The 15,118-nt window shown below is 44.0% G+C and overlaps 1 protein-coding gene across 1 annotated transcript in view; it reads left to right on the top strand.

Annotated features, from left to right (window-relative positions):
• Positions 1-2,209: 2,209 nt before the first annotated feature.
• The window catches only part of LOC147702692 (uncharacterized), a 148,333-nt gene continuing 135,424 nt past the window's right edge, over positions 2,210-15,118 (top strand). Inside the window, exons 1-2 of the mRNA XM_086929433.1 lie at positions 2,210-2,409; positions 4,054-4,090. Of these exons, the coding sequence (XP_086785559.1) occupies positions 2,210-2,409; positions 4,054-4,090 (237 nt within the window). The remainder of the gene's footprint in view (positions 2,410-4,053; positions 4,091-15,118) is intronic.

Genomic DNA, 15,118 nt, shown 5'->3' with positions numbered 1-15,118 from the left:
ATGAGATCCCGGGCCTTTCCCCAGCAGTATTACTCCTCTACTATGGATAAGAAGGTGGGGGTAGGTTTACTGATTGCTAGACACTTCCATGGCACAGTGGGTGATAAGGTGGTGGAGATTAAAGCAAGACTAGTGGTACACACGGTGAGGGTAGGAGGAACAACTAAGGTTATAGGGTCTCTCTATGTCCCTAACTCAGGTCAGGAAACCTTTCTCAAGGGCCCACTGTCTGAACTTTAAAGATCTCAGTATAAGCATGTTCTCGTGGGAGGGGACCTCAACCTTGTTATGGATCCATATCTAGACAGGTCAGGCCACCGCTATGTCTCTACAGGGGCAAAATCAACTGAGGGGAGGAACTGGATGAGGCAGAGGGGGCTACTGGATATTTGGCGGAGGCTCACCCTAGGAGCACACATTACTCATTTTACTCATATGTGCACCTCACATATGCCAGGCTAGATAATTTTATTGGTTCTTCAGAACTTAACACATTAGTAGATGAGGTGGACATTGTCCCAGCTGCACTCTCTGACCATGATGCGGTGTCAGTGTATCTCACAGTCCCTTGCACTAAAACATCTAGAGGAAGATGGTGATTGCGGGAATCCTTACTGCACAGGAAGTGGGTGACCCAGCAGCTCCATAAATGCATTACAGATTATCTCTCAACAAATGACCAGCCTGACACACCTTTATCTGCGCTCTGGGGGCTCTTAAAGCTGTGGTTACAGGGAAACTCATGCAATCTCGGCAGTGGAATCTAAGGAGCAAAAGGAAAAAAGGGAAGCACTTACGGCCAACGTCACGGAACTCGAAAGAGTGCCTAGTCGCACTGGTGCTCCCAGGATATGGCGGCAATTGAAGGTGGCCAGGGCACAGCTCGCAGACCTGGACATTGACCGGGCTGAATATGCGGCCTTGCGGCTCAAGCACACATACTATGTAGGTGGTGACAAAACAGGGCATCTCCTCACGTGCAAACTCAGAGCTCGTATTCAACACTCTAAAATCGCCGCCATCCATGACGCCCATGGAGAGAAGTTTGCGAACGAAGATCAGACAGCCGAGGCTTTTAGGGACTTTTATGCCTCTCTCTACAGCAAAGATCAGCCTATCGACACAGATGGGGAGGCCTACCTCCGCCAGGTGGTGACCACAGCTCTTAATACTCTGGAGCAGCGGCTCTAGACGCACCAATTAGGATCGAGGAGGTGATCGGGGCAATCTCTAGTCTCAGGCCCCTGAAATCTCCGGGGCCTGACGGCTTCTCTGCGGGCTTCTATATATCATTCTGCCCGCTTTATCACCGATTTTAACTTGACTCTTCAACTCTTTTCAGGGGCCAGGTTCTATACCTCCAGACATGCTGAGGCAGACATAATTGTGTTGCCTAAGCCAGAGAAAGACGCTACTCAGTGTGCCGCTTGTAGACCTATTTCCCTGCTCAACCTGGATCTAAAGCTTTTTACTGGGGTCCTCGCAGCCAGATTGGGTCCACGGCTATCGGGCATCATAGAGCCAAATCAATCTGGCTTTATTCCGAATCGATAATGCAGCAATAATGCTAAACGCCTCATGCACCTAATCGACAAAGCCCACTACAATGGAATGGATGCCATGTTATTGTCGATTGACGCCGAAAAGGCGCTTGATAGGTTAGACTGGGGATTCGCTGGCACACTTTGGCATCGGGGAACATTTCAGGGCCTGGGTCGCAAGCTTCTATGATAAACCAAGTGTGTAGATACGGGTGAATGGTACAAACTCACACCCATTTGACATCCGGCGAGGCATAAGGCAGGGGTGCCCACTGTCACCCCTCCTCTTTGCGCTATACATAGAACCCTTAGCCCAGAGGATCTGCGATAACCCCCAACATAATAGGTATTCCCTTTGGAGGGGAGCAACATACAATCAGTCTGTATGGGAAACATCCTTTACAACGAGGTGTTTACACCACACGACCTTTACGAGGCAGCCATTACAACGCAAGTCATTACTACGACTTGCGCTGGATGGTGCTCTTGCTTAAGGAATAGTTTGATATTCTATTCCAACACCTTCCCTACTGTTACGTGGGCTGAAGTTGGAATACAAAATTAAATTAATCCTCAATCCAGCGCCCTCCAACGCAAGTCGTTGTAACGACTTGCGTTGTGAAAACCGCATTGTAAAGTACTGTGATCAAAAGGATCGCGTTGTACTGATGTACATCCGCCTGTACGCAGATATCCTGGCAGCTTTAGATGCACCTAAGAAGTCAGTGCCGGCTATCGTGCAAGAGCTGGAGGCCTTTGGAAATGTGTCTGGCTTCAAGACTAACACCGGGAAATCAATGCTCTTATCCCTTGGGTGCAACGACCTTATGCCACAAAGTACACCTCCAGAATATGGGGATCTCCGATCGTATGATTTGATCTCATACCTGGGGATAACTTTAACCCCGACTTCAGAGCGGACAGTCTCCCTGAACTATGCAAAACTCACTTCTCATATACAAGGAGATCTGAGAAGATGGCAGCAACAACCACTGTTGCTCCTTGGCCGCATTGCGGCGATAAAGATGTCCATCCTACCTAAAATATTGTATGTTTTTCAAACCATCCCAGTTGGGCCCCCACGGGAACACTCCGAAAGCTGCAAGACACCATACAACAATTCATATGGGCTGGGAAGAGGCCGCAAATGCGCAGATACTTCTCTCACGGCCTCCAGACGAAGGAGGGCTAGGGATCCCTAACATCCTAAAGTACTTTTAGGCAGCCCAACTTAGGTACTTAGTGGAATGGAGCCAGCTTGAATCGGAGAAGAGGTGGCTCTTCCAGGATAGAGCGATGGCGCAGACAGCCCTATGGTGGATACCCTTTCTGAGGCGATTCAGCCCTTATTAAATCTACAGAGGAGATTAGGACTATACTGGATCAAGGAGGCAAAGCAGTGATGATCATGTTGGATCTCTCCGCAGCCTTTGATATGGTCCATCATTCCCTATTGATGGACCGTATGATGGAGATCGGAATTCAGGGTGCTGCCTGGGAACTGCTGGAATCATTTCTCTCAAACAGAACACAAACTGTCACAATGGGGACATTTTCTTCCAAGCCTTTTCCCCTGCCTTGTGGAGTGCCTCATTGCTCCTCGTTGAGCCCGACGCTCTTTAATACTTATGTATCATCAATGGCCCCACTTATTGAATCCTACGGTTTCTCGTTAACCTCATATGCCGATAACACCCAAATTGTGGTGTCATTGTTGCCAGGAGCGTTGGTAGAAACAGCATCACGCCTTACAGATTGTATGTCAGCAGTAGGCGGTTGGATGGCGCAGACCTGTCTTAAGTTAAATTCCGGATAAACAGAAGTGGTAATATTTGGGAACGACCCTAGCTTTTGGGCTCCGGCTTGGTGGCCGGACTCTCTGGGGCCCCTTCCTTCCCCAAGGAACAAAGCAAAAACCCTTGGGGTATGGATCAACAACAAACGGAACTTTAAAGAACAGGTGAATGCGGTTATTTCAACTACCACCTACACTCTCAGAACGTGCAGGAAAATAATACCTTTTCTACCCAAAGATTGTGTACGAACAACTACTGTAATGGCCTATACCTGGCCATGCAGGAAGGACTCCTGCACAAACTCCAACTTCTTCAAAATGCGGCGGCTAGATTGCTCACTGGGACCTCAAGATTTGCCCCGATCTCGGCTCAGATGAAAAAACTCCACTGGTTGCCTATTAGGCAGAGGATTCAGTTCAAGGCATTGTGCCTTGTCCACAAAGCCCTTCAGGGAAATGGCCCAGACTTCCTAAAAAAGAAATTCCAATGGTATGTACTTAAAAGAGTACCACCATCATCATAAATAAAACTCCTTGTAGTACCGAAAGTGCGCAAAACCAGTTGGGGAAGCAGAGGGTTTGTAACATGTGCAGCGAAGACCTGGAATAGCCTGCCGCTGCAGCATAGAGCTACGACAAATCTACTATCCTTCAGAAAGGCTTTAAAGACCTGGCTTTTCTCCTCCTAAATGCTTGTGTATTCTTTTTCTATCTTAGGCCTCAAAAGGACTCCTCAGCGCTAGGACACCCACGGGTAACAGTGCGCTTTACAAATAGAAATAACATAACATAGCATAACATAACATAACATAACATAGCATAACATAACATAACATAACATAACATAACATAACAGAAAGGCCGAAATATGTCAACAAATCCCCAATCACCCGCACAGTAGTGAGGGCATGGGACGCGGTCGCGACTAAGAAGGGGTTTACCTCATTCCCCTCACCGCTTACGCCATTACTGGACAATCCGGAGTTTGAACCTGGGATGGATAGATGGGCATTTTCGCAGTAGCGCACCTCGGAGTGCAAATTCGCCAGCCATTTATTTGACCTAGACAGCTTTCTTAAATTCTCAGACCTTTCACAACTCTACGATCTCCCCAATCCGAAAAGATACCAGTACTTTTAGCTTAGGCACTGGTTGATGCACCCGGAGGTACGCCAGCTAGTGGGTAGAAAACTGACGGCCTACGAGAAATGGCTTGTTACCAAAGAGACAGACCGAAAACTGATTACCGAGCTGTACTGGATGCTCTGTTCACTGACTCTCAAGCAGTGCTCAGCAGGTCAGAAACGCTGGGAGGGGGAGCTGGGGAGAGCTCTTTCTGATCAGGAATGGCAGGCCATATACCATAGAGCAAATCACACCGCTAGGAACACTGCGAGCAGAGAAGCAGTGGTCAAAGTAACAACTTATTGGTACCTAACACCTAACACAGGTCCTCTTAAACAGGGGTAATCACGACCGCAGTCCTACTTGCTGGAGGGGGCGAGGAGGAGGGCACACTGACTCATCTGTTGTGGGAGTGCCGAGAAGTGACGCTATATTGGATGGAGGTTCTAAACGACATCGACAAACAATTCAACACTGAAATCCCTCGTTTTCCAGCTTATACACTCTTGGGGTTGCCCAATACAATTTTGTTCTCTTTGAAATCAGTTCGAGGAAAACAGATGGGATTGGCGTTGGTGGTAGTGATTCAACATATCCTAAAGCTATGGGGCACACAGATTTGCCCTTCGCACACGGGGTGGCTTCACAAGTTATGGTACATAGCGGGTATGGAGCACATTCAGGCAACCTTCACCCAATCAATGTCCTCTTTCAATACTATATGACACCGTTACTTGCTCTATTGGCGCTGGAATTTAATGAAGTCACATGCCAGAAATATCTCTGCCTCCTGAGACTTACAGACCCATCGCGGTCAGAGGACACCACTGCAGAGTAGCTATACCTAAGCATCATAGGTGCCAATCACATTAGAAATAACCATGACACACCGGTTCCGGGAGGGGGTGGGTTGAGGGGGGTTTGGGGTTTTGGGTTTTCTTCTTCAGTCAAAATGAGTTGGCTTTGTGTGTACCTAGCAAGGGCCTTCGCCCTGCCGGGCAGCCTTGGACATTTACCTCACAGACTAACTTTAGCGTTGAATTGCGAAGATGTTGGGTTGTTGGGCCGGGGCTGGAGAGGTTCCTGCGTACCCAAACAGGAATATATAGAGTTTGTATTGTATTTTCTTTATTGCCTGAAACTCAAACTTACCACCAAAAAAGTTAATAAAAATGTTACTAGTGTTGCTGCGGAGTCAAGGCCCTTTGCAAAGGTTTCTCACTGATACATTTGTATGTTACACTGGTACTAATGAGGCACATTTTTTGCAGAGTCTGTTAGTATATGTAGAAATGTCAAAATAATAAAGTATCAGAAAATCTACTGCATTACGCTGCAGACTTTTTTTGCTGCATAACTTAGTAAGCATTGCTGCATAATTTGTCCTCCATGACTGCATAAATCCAGTGGCACCAAAGCAGGCAGTATATGTTAAAACTGCTTGATCATAAGGCACAGAGACCATGAAGTTTGTGAACTTAGTGAGATGTGCGTGAAAATTCTTAATTGCCAATCCCTGGTGAGTTGCACTACTACTGCTGAAACAAGGCCAATGTAGGTACCAATGGTTGTGACTTTAATGAAATTAACTGATGCTCTAGGGTGTGCTGCTTCATAGGTCTGCCTGCACAACTGGTGGTGAACTTCAGTATGGATTGTGTTGGACATGCCTTCAAGGTTAACCCACACTTTCCACAGCTAGGATCCACCTGCTGGCGCTAAGAGACAGGGCTTCTACGGTCTTGCGAAGCCTTCTAAGGTCTAGTATGGTAATGTATTGCCTCAGGGGAGTTGTCTGGTGGACTGGCCATGAAGGCTGAACCTGGTTCCCCAGTTCCAAATTCGGCAAATCTAGCCATGGTGGCACATCACATCCTCTCCCCACTGAACACCATACTGCCCCACCGAGAGAAACTCACACTGCCTTCAGCTACAGCCCATTTGTGCCCCGCTATAAACACCTGGATGCAACTTAATTCAAATCATGCTGTAGACGAGAGTAATACACTGCCTGAAAAAGAAGTAATAACATCCTAAGAAAAAGCAAACACTCGTAGGGAATGCAAGATTAAGTAATGCTGGAGAAATGTAAGTAGGAACAACATGGTTTGTTGTGAATGCATCTAGGACCCTAATTAGATATTCCCGATTTATGCCCTTATGTGGTTATAACAAATCATATCCTTATAAAGGCATAAGAATCATATCCATATTAAGTCATTGCCAATGCAGTCCAAATACGGCAAGGCTACTCCCATACACTCCAAGAAAGTACAACGCGTTCTTAAAGAAACCAAGCTTCCAGCAGCACGGGAATTCCCCCTGCTTCTGTTTTGATTTGTCCTAGAACTCCTGAGAGTCCTGAAAGAACTGCCAGTTCTTAGTGACATCATATGTCCAACCTTACGACAAACTCGGCACCTTCCAGGTATAAATATACCAACATCTGCCTTAAGCAACACACAGTGGTTTGGAGCAGATCGGCTATCTACTTGCCCGATGCTCTGCTGATGCGAATGCCGAATGAAGCCGACCCTCCCTGCTGACGCACTGAGAGAGACGCTGTCTTTTCTCCTGCTGAGAAATACAGCTTCAGTGTTTCCCTGATACCCTCGCAGGTTACTGGGAGATCAAGTCCTGAGAGAGAGATACAAGACCTCCTTCATTCTATACCCAAGGTACGGAGCTGATTAGACCCATAGAGAATTCTTAATTCAGATTGTTGGCAAAAACTGTAACTCATCTACTCCTTCCCTGTACTAGGCTTAGGTTAGGTACGCTGGGGTAGGCGTATCTTAGAAACACCAGTTGAGTACGTTTAGTCATTATTTTATCATTGTATGTATTTTATCCATTTTAAGTATCTTATGGCTTAGAAACCATATAAATGCTTTTACAGTATTATTTCATAATACTCCTTTTACTGTACGCACTTTATTTTATGACAAGTATTGCAATTGTGGCAATTCATTTCTCTTGCATGAGAAAGAAGACTGCTCAATAAATAACCTTTTTATTGAAAACGCCCGTCTCTCTATTTCTCTGCATCTCTGGTGAAACAAAGCATGCACGATTGACTGAGTAAAATAGCTATCTATTGTTTCTGCGACTCTGGAGATATTCCTTATTTCAGGGGGAACAAAGTTGTCATGTGATATGGTTGTCAGAAGCTAATCCCTTCTTGTCTATTCAGGAAAGCTAAACACATTCTCTTTTACTCAAGAAAGTTTCTAGTGACCTCTGAGCTAGCTGGCACACACAATTAAGTCTAACATATTCAATAGAGACCTAGTCGACCTCAGTCCTACGTCCAAACTATTGTTTATGTTATTCCAATGCGCGGAGCCTATTGGGAAAATAGGAACTACACTACAAGTTGCATTAAAGCTTTTAGACTCATTATTCAGAAATCAATGAGTGTTTTTGCCTGAAAAGTTAAGGACATGACTACAGGCCCAGAAAGGATCAGTCTCAATGTCCATTGCTTTTATCCTTAAAAAACATAAGCAGCATGGATTAAAAAGACCACATGAGAGCCGCAATACACATTCTGCAAACTGACAGAAGGAAAGCAGCTAATAAGGATCACATTAAATGTTTTGCATCCCACGCATCAACCAGGTAGTGCAGTACCTCCAGGAATGGTGCACTTTCCCACCCGGGTAAAACAATGCTGTTCAAAGAAAGACGAGAAAACCAAAGTACCGCTTCACTGGCAAACTCTGTAAAGTGGTGCTAATGTATTTGGTTGTGAATAAATCCAATCTGGACATTTTACGGCCACTCTGTCTTGCTTTATGTAGTTATTCAGTTATTTTTCATATTTTTAACCTTTTTTCTCTCCATCCCGAGGCTGCACTTCGGAATACAAAAATCTCAGGCAAAGATGATATTTTGAGCCAAAGTGTTTCTTTGTTTTTTGGATCCATTTCACAGGGGAACAAACAAAGGAAAGGAGAGCAAAGAAAGGATATAAGCTTTTTGTTGAAGTCATAGTTTTTAGCAAGTGAGGAGGAGTAAGACAGAAAGAGAGGGAAGAAGGGGGCAGCTGTCAGCGGCAGAGCAGGAGAAGTGGACATTGTCCTTGTCTTCTCTGGGCAGGAAGGAAGAGACAGAGTCCTTTTCCTTCTCTGCCGACTCCGCCCGTCCCCGAAAGGCTGAGCCCTATCTCTCACCTGGGCTATATCTGCTGTCCTGAGACGCATTTCTAAAATAAATAAGTTGGGGAACGGATTCTATTAAATGAAAATTGGGGCACACCGTCCCCAGCAAAACCCGCCCACTTCGACCACTGATCTAAATGCTTTAAAGACTCATTGAAGGCACTATAATAATAATAATCCACATTTGTAAAGCGCACAATCACTCGTAAGGGTCTCTAGGCGCTGGGGCCATCGGGAAGATTAAGCAAGCTATTGCCCAAAGTCACATGGTGCTGGGCTAATCTGCTGCCGGTACCGGGGATCAAACTGTGATCCCCAGATTCCAGAGTCAGTCGCCCTAGCCGCGGCGCCACACCTCTACCACACTCCAACACCAAAGCTTTCATTCACCCCAGTTGTGTGCAACCACTTACAACCTGAACTCACCCAGGCAGCTAGAGGTTAATATTATGCATTGGTATAAAGAGTCACATTCAATGTAAGAAAAACTACAGAAACATAGCATCCATGCTATGAAAAGTAAACAGGGACTAAGTGATGGGGAAATACTGGCACCCTCCCAGGAGCAAATTAATGAAACTCGCCAGACATAGCAGGTTTGCTAAGAAACAGAGTGAAATGTATTTATTGGTACCAAAAACATGCATCATTGCTAATTAGCAAGGGAGAAGTCAGTTCTCCTGCTGTAGGGGCTCGCAGACCGCTACTTCCCAGAGTGGCTGGTTTCTGGGTGCTATATCATTTAGTAATGCCATGTCAGCGGAACTAGAATAAGGCACCATGCCAAATATGACTAACATGGATGTGCAATGTCTGTACCATGCACATTATAAACAGCCAGATATGGGCAGACCATGAAGGCTGGCTCGGCACTGTGTAAGCAACTTGCATAACCAGATTAAGAAATATCATGTAGTCAGGACAGGCAAAGTGACCTCTAAGGGGGTACAGAATAGCTTGTTGAAGCATGTCCAGTCAAGGTCAGATAGGAAACCCTTTAGAGCTCCAGGCCTCATGTTAATGTGATATATCTAAGCATGATATCTTTTGAAGTGCATACACATGAATTTATATGCATATTCATATATATTTTGCAACAATCCTCCCTTTTGGATAGACCTATCCAACATTAGTATAAAACCAAAATATATATATTTATATATGAAGGAAACATTGGTTACATATCTTTGGATGGCATTACACAGTGTTTGCATAAAATGCATATATTGTCACATTCATACATCCTGATGAGATCATTATTATATCAGCAGGCTGTTGTGATACCGGCAGCACACTCATAATTAGGTGTCCAACAAATTTTGTTTGCTCAATGCAATGCACTCAGTTCCCGGGCACTTTCTACATTTGTCAGTAATTTAAAGGCACGCAGTGAGCGGTCATCTGCTTCTCCTCCTGGTCCGCATTTGTCTTGCTCAGGGGCAGTTTCATGGACCTGCCCTGCGTTGTCCTCGTCAGTCTATTTTTCTGCAGCCCACTCTCTGCCTGCACCATATCCCCTCTGCCTGCACCATCTCTCCCTCTGCCTGCACCATCTCTCCCCCTGCCTGCACCATCTCTCCTTCTGCCTGCACCATCTCTCCCTCTGCCTGCACCATCTCTCCCTCTGCCTGCACCATCTCCTCTCTGCCTGCACCATCTCCCCTCTACCTGCACCATCTCTCCCTCTGCCTGCACCATCTCTCCCTCTGCCTGCACCGCCTGCACCATCTCTCCCTATGCCTGCACCATCTCCCCCTCCGCCTGCACCATCTCCCCTCTGCCTGCACCATCTCACCCCCTGCCTGTCCATCTCACCCCCTGCCTGCACCATCTTCCCTCTGTCCGCACCATCTCCCCTCCGCCCGCACCATCTCCTCTCTGCCTGCGCCATCTCTCTCTCTGTCCGCACCATCTCCCCTCCGCCCGCACCATCTCTCGCTCCGCCTGCACCATCTCTCCCTCTGCCTGCACCATCTATCCCTCTGTCCGCACCATCTCCCCTCCGCCTGCACCACCATCTCACCCCCGCCTGCACCATCTCACCCCCTGCCTGCACCATCTCACCCTCTGCCTGCACCATCTCACCCACTGCCTGCACCATCTCCCTCTCTGCCTGCACCATCCACCCCCTCTGCCTGCACCCCCCTCCCCCGCCTGCTGCTCTTTTAACCCTTTCCTCGTCGTCTCCCCCCCCCCCTTTCTTCCCCCCCCTCCCATGGTTTCTCCCTCACAGTTCTTGGCTCTTCTCAAAGTGATTGAAATAAAGTCATGAAATGTGTTTTGAATACGTTTGCGCAACACTGAATGGAAAAGTTTAAATAGACACAGAAGACACACGCTCTCACCTTCGAGCACAGCAGGGAGGGGGGAGGCTGGCCAGGATGGGGGCAGAAAACGTCTAAAATGGGGATTTTACGGAGAAAACGAGACCAGAAAACGTGGGTACACAGACAAAATATCGAGTTGGAAATATCGACCTACCATAATATCGAGTCTGAAAATATCGAAGGAGCATAATATCGAAGGCAAGAATATCGTTGGACAGAATATCGACCCTAAGGTAAGTAATAACGAAATTCTTAATATCGATGTAAGTAATATCGAAGTTAGTAATATCGATAGCATATATATCGATGTTACTAATTTCGATGACACTAATATCGATATTTGTATTATTTTATAGTTTTTTATTATGTATGTGTTATATGTTCAACTTAAGTATTTGAAATAATTACTATTATATGTGTATTAAGTTTATATAATAATAAATTAATTTATAAAAAAATTGTATATTTTAGTACCGGAGCTGGTTGTGGGTTTATAGGGGAATAGGGTGGGAAGTAATTTAATTATGGTAAATTGATTATTAATTAGTAGGATTTATTAATAAATTATAATTAATTGGTAATTAATTGAAAATAATTGGAAAATAATTTTAATTCATTTATTAATTGATATATATGTTGTGGGTTTATAGGGGAATAGGGTGGGAAGTAATTTAATTATGGTAAGTAGATTAATAAATAGTAGGATTTATTAATTAATTATAAATAATTGCTAATTAATATTAATTAATTTTAAAAAAAATTAATTATTTGATTAATTGATATATATGTTCTGTAGCGGGATTTGTGTTTATAGGGGAATAGGGTGGGAAGTAATTTAATTATGGTTAATTAGTTAATAATTAGTAGGAATTATAAAATAAATTTAATTAATTGGTAATTAATTTTAATAATTTGCTAATTATTTTTCTTTAATTCATAAATGGATAAATATGTTATGTTGTGGGTAGTGGTTTTATAGGGAAATATGGTGGGAAGTAATGTAAATTTAAATAATTAATAATGTATTAAAACTAATTGTATTGTTAATAACATAATTGTTAATTAATTATTAATTGGTAATTAAATATTATTAAATGGTATTAATTTAAAATTTTTGTAGGTTAAATATATTTAGCTAAGCATGTATTTTATATTTATGTATAGGTATTGTCTATAGTTTATATTTATTTATTTGCTTATTTTTTTATAATTAGAAAAATCGTTTATTTATAAGTATGTTATTTTAACCCTTATACTATCCAACACTTTCCCTACTGTAGCACTCTCTGGAGTTGGAATAGTATTTTTCACCCCTACGCTATCCAACGCTTTCCCTATTGTTGCACTCTCTGGAGTGGGAATAGTAATTTTTACCCCTACGCTATCCAACGCTTTCCCTACTGTTGCACTCTCTGGAGTGGGAATAGTAATTTTTACCCGTACGCTATCCAACGCTTTCCCTACTGTTGCACTCTCTGGAGTGGGAATAGTAATTATACCCCTACGCTATCCAACGCTTTCCCTACTGTTGCACTCTCTGGAGAGGGAATAGTAATTTTTACCGTATGCTATCCAACTCTTTCCCTACTGTTGCCCTCTCTGGAGTGGGAATAGTAATTTATACCCCTACGCTATCCAATGCTTTCCCTACTGTTGCACTCTCTGGAGTGGGAATAGTAATTTTTACCCCTACGCTATCCAACGCTTTCCCTACTGTTGCACTCTCTGGAGTGGGAATAGTAATTTTTACTCCTACGCTATCCAACGCTTTCCCTACTGTTGCACTCTCTGGAGTGGGAATAGTAATTTTTACTTCTACGCTATCCAACGCTTTCCCTACTGTTGCACTCTCTGGAGTGGGAATAGTAATTTTTACTCCTACGCTATCCAACGCTTTCCCTACTGTTGCACTCTCTGGAGTGGGAATAGTAATTTTTACCCCTACGCTATCCAATGCTTTCCCTACTGTTGCACTCTCTGGAGTGGGAATAGTAATTTTTACCCCTACGCTATCCAACGCTTTCCCTACTGTTGCACTCTCTGGAGTGGGAATAGTAATTTTTACCCCTACGCTATCCAACGCTTTCCCTACTGTTGCACTCTCTGGAGTGGGAATAGTAATTTTAACCCGTACGCTATCCAACACTTTCCCTACTGTTGCTCTCTCTGGAGTGGGAATAGTAATTTTTACTCCTATGCTATCCAACGCTTTCCCTACTGTTGCACTCTCTGGAGTGGGAATACTAATTTTTAACCCTACGCTATCCAATGCTTTCCCTACTGTTGCACTCTCTGGAGTGGGAATAGTAATTTTTAGCCCTACGCTATCCAATGCTTTCCCTACTGTTGCACTCTCTGGAGTGGGAATAGTAATTTTTACCCGTACGCTATCCAACGCTTTCCCTACTGTTGCACTCTCTGGAGTGGGAATAGTAATTTTTACTCCTATGCTATCCAACTCTTTCCCTACTGTTGCACTCTCTGGAGTGGGAATAGTAATTTTTACCCCTACGCTATCCAATGCTTTCCCTACTGTTGCACTCTCTGGAATGGGAATAGTAATTTTTACCCGTACGCTATCCAACGCTTTCCCTACTGTTGTACTCTCTGGAGTGGGAATAGTAATTTTTACCCTTACGCTATCCAACGTTTTATATAATTAATTGTAAAAAAATTAAAAGTTTATTTTATTTTTTATATTAGTTACATTTTATTTATGTTATTTTTTTATGTTTGTAAATGTATTAGTAATTTAGAATATATTTAATTAATTTATAAATTAGTAAAATAATTATTAATACTTATTGTTCGGTACATATATATTATATATTTACTGTATATATTTCATTAATGTATTATTAATATATATGTATTATTTATTTATTTAAAACATTATTAGATACTTTTAAATATGTAGATTTAATTTATTAGTGTTATATACTTTATTTTACATTTATATATTAAAAGAAAAAAAATCGATATTTTTGACATCGATATTTTTTACATCTATATTATTTTTTCGATATTTTTGTACTTACCATGTTGTAGATAGGATGTCGATATTCTTGCCTTCGATATTGTTGACTCGATATTTCTGTAGGTCGATATTTTTGAGGTCGAAATTCTGTCAGTGATCCGAAAACGTGCCCCTTGCAGTGGATATAAACACAGGAGAAGCTTATTAACTAAAAGTCAAACTTAGTTCGCATTATAATTCCGAGTAAGGCATTTGCCTTGCTGCTCACTCGGCTCTCACCTCAGGAACGACCAGCTTGTTCTGCGGCGACATTAGTTGTCTGTCAAGCATGCTAGAGGGGCTCCGAGTCCAGGGTGGGCAGGCGTCACGGGGCTGACATGAATAAATCCACTCGGCACTCGTCAAATGTAACATAGGCAAAGCGGCCTTCTCGAACGCACAAAGGCGTCACCGGGCTCAATGACCTCCGGTGCGGAGGAAGCAATGGGATGGATGCCTCGAAGAGGAAACCAGGCCTGGCAGCAGCAGGAGAAAGAAAGAGACGGATCCTTGGGAGAGAGGCTAACATTGCCGCAAGCCGTGTCCTTAAATAACACTTCATGTCCACTTCAGCGCTCGTTGTTAATGAATTGTCACTGAGCCTCCTGTATAAATATTTGGCGGTAACAAAGCGCCCACCGAATCTGAGGCCTAGTCAGGGCAACTTCCTAGGACCCTGTGTCAGTGCGTACAGCGCGCTGGTGGCTGCAGGAACTGACTGCGGCTGCTCTAATCTGTTGATCCGATCCCGCTCAGAGTGAGTCCATCATCAACATCAATTAACGTAACCAACAGAGGGGGGTGTGGCTGATACTCAGTGATGATGACGTCAAGGAGCCTGGGACTGGGAGAGCAGCCTCTGCGCTTGTCAGAGAGGCACAATGTTTCATTAGGCCCAGGGTTCATTATAAAGCAAAGCAGAGCAGAGGTGAGGTGAGGCTGCAGCATAATGGTGTCACCCCATGTGATGATGTCAACCGGTGTGGTCCGCATCCCCACACCCCCCCAGTGACGCCACTGGGTGCAGACCATCACCTTTCTTCGAGACTGCATCATGTACTTCACTCAACAGCATCAGGTGATGTCACGTCTCTATGACACTTTATGATGGGTCCCCATGGATCGTAGAAATGGGCTGGTTGTCCTCTTCT

Source organism: Lissotriton vulgaris, chromosome 7 (assembly GCF_964263255.1).
Source record: "Lissotriton vulgaris chromosome 7, aLisVul1.2, whole genome shotgun sequence".
In the NCBI taxonomy this organism is placed as follows: domain Eukaryota; kingdom Metazoa; phylum Chordata; class Amphibia; order Caudata; family Salamandridae; genus Lissotriton; species Lissotriton vulgaris.
This window is presented reverse-complemented; position numbering and strand designations above follow the sequence as displayed.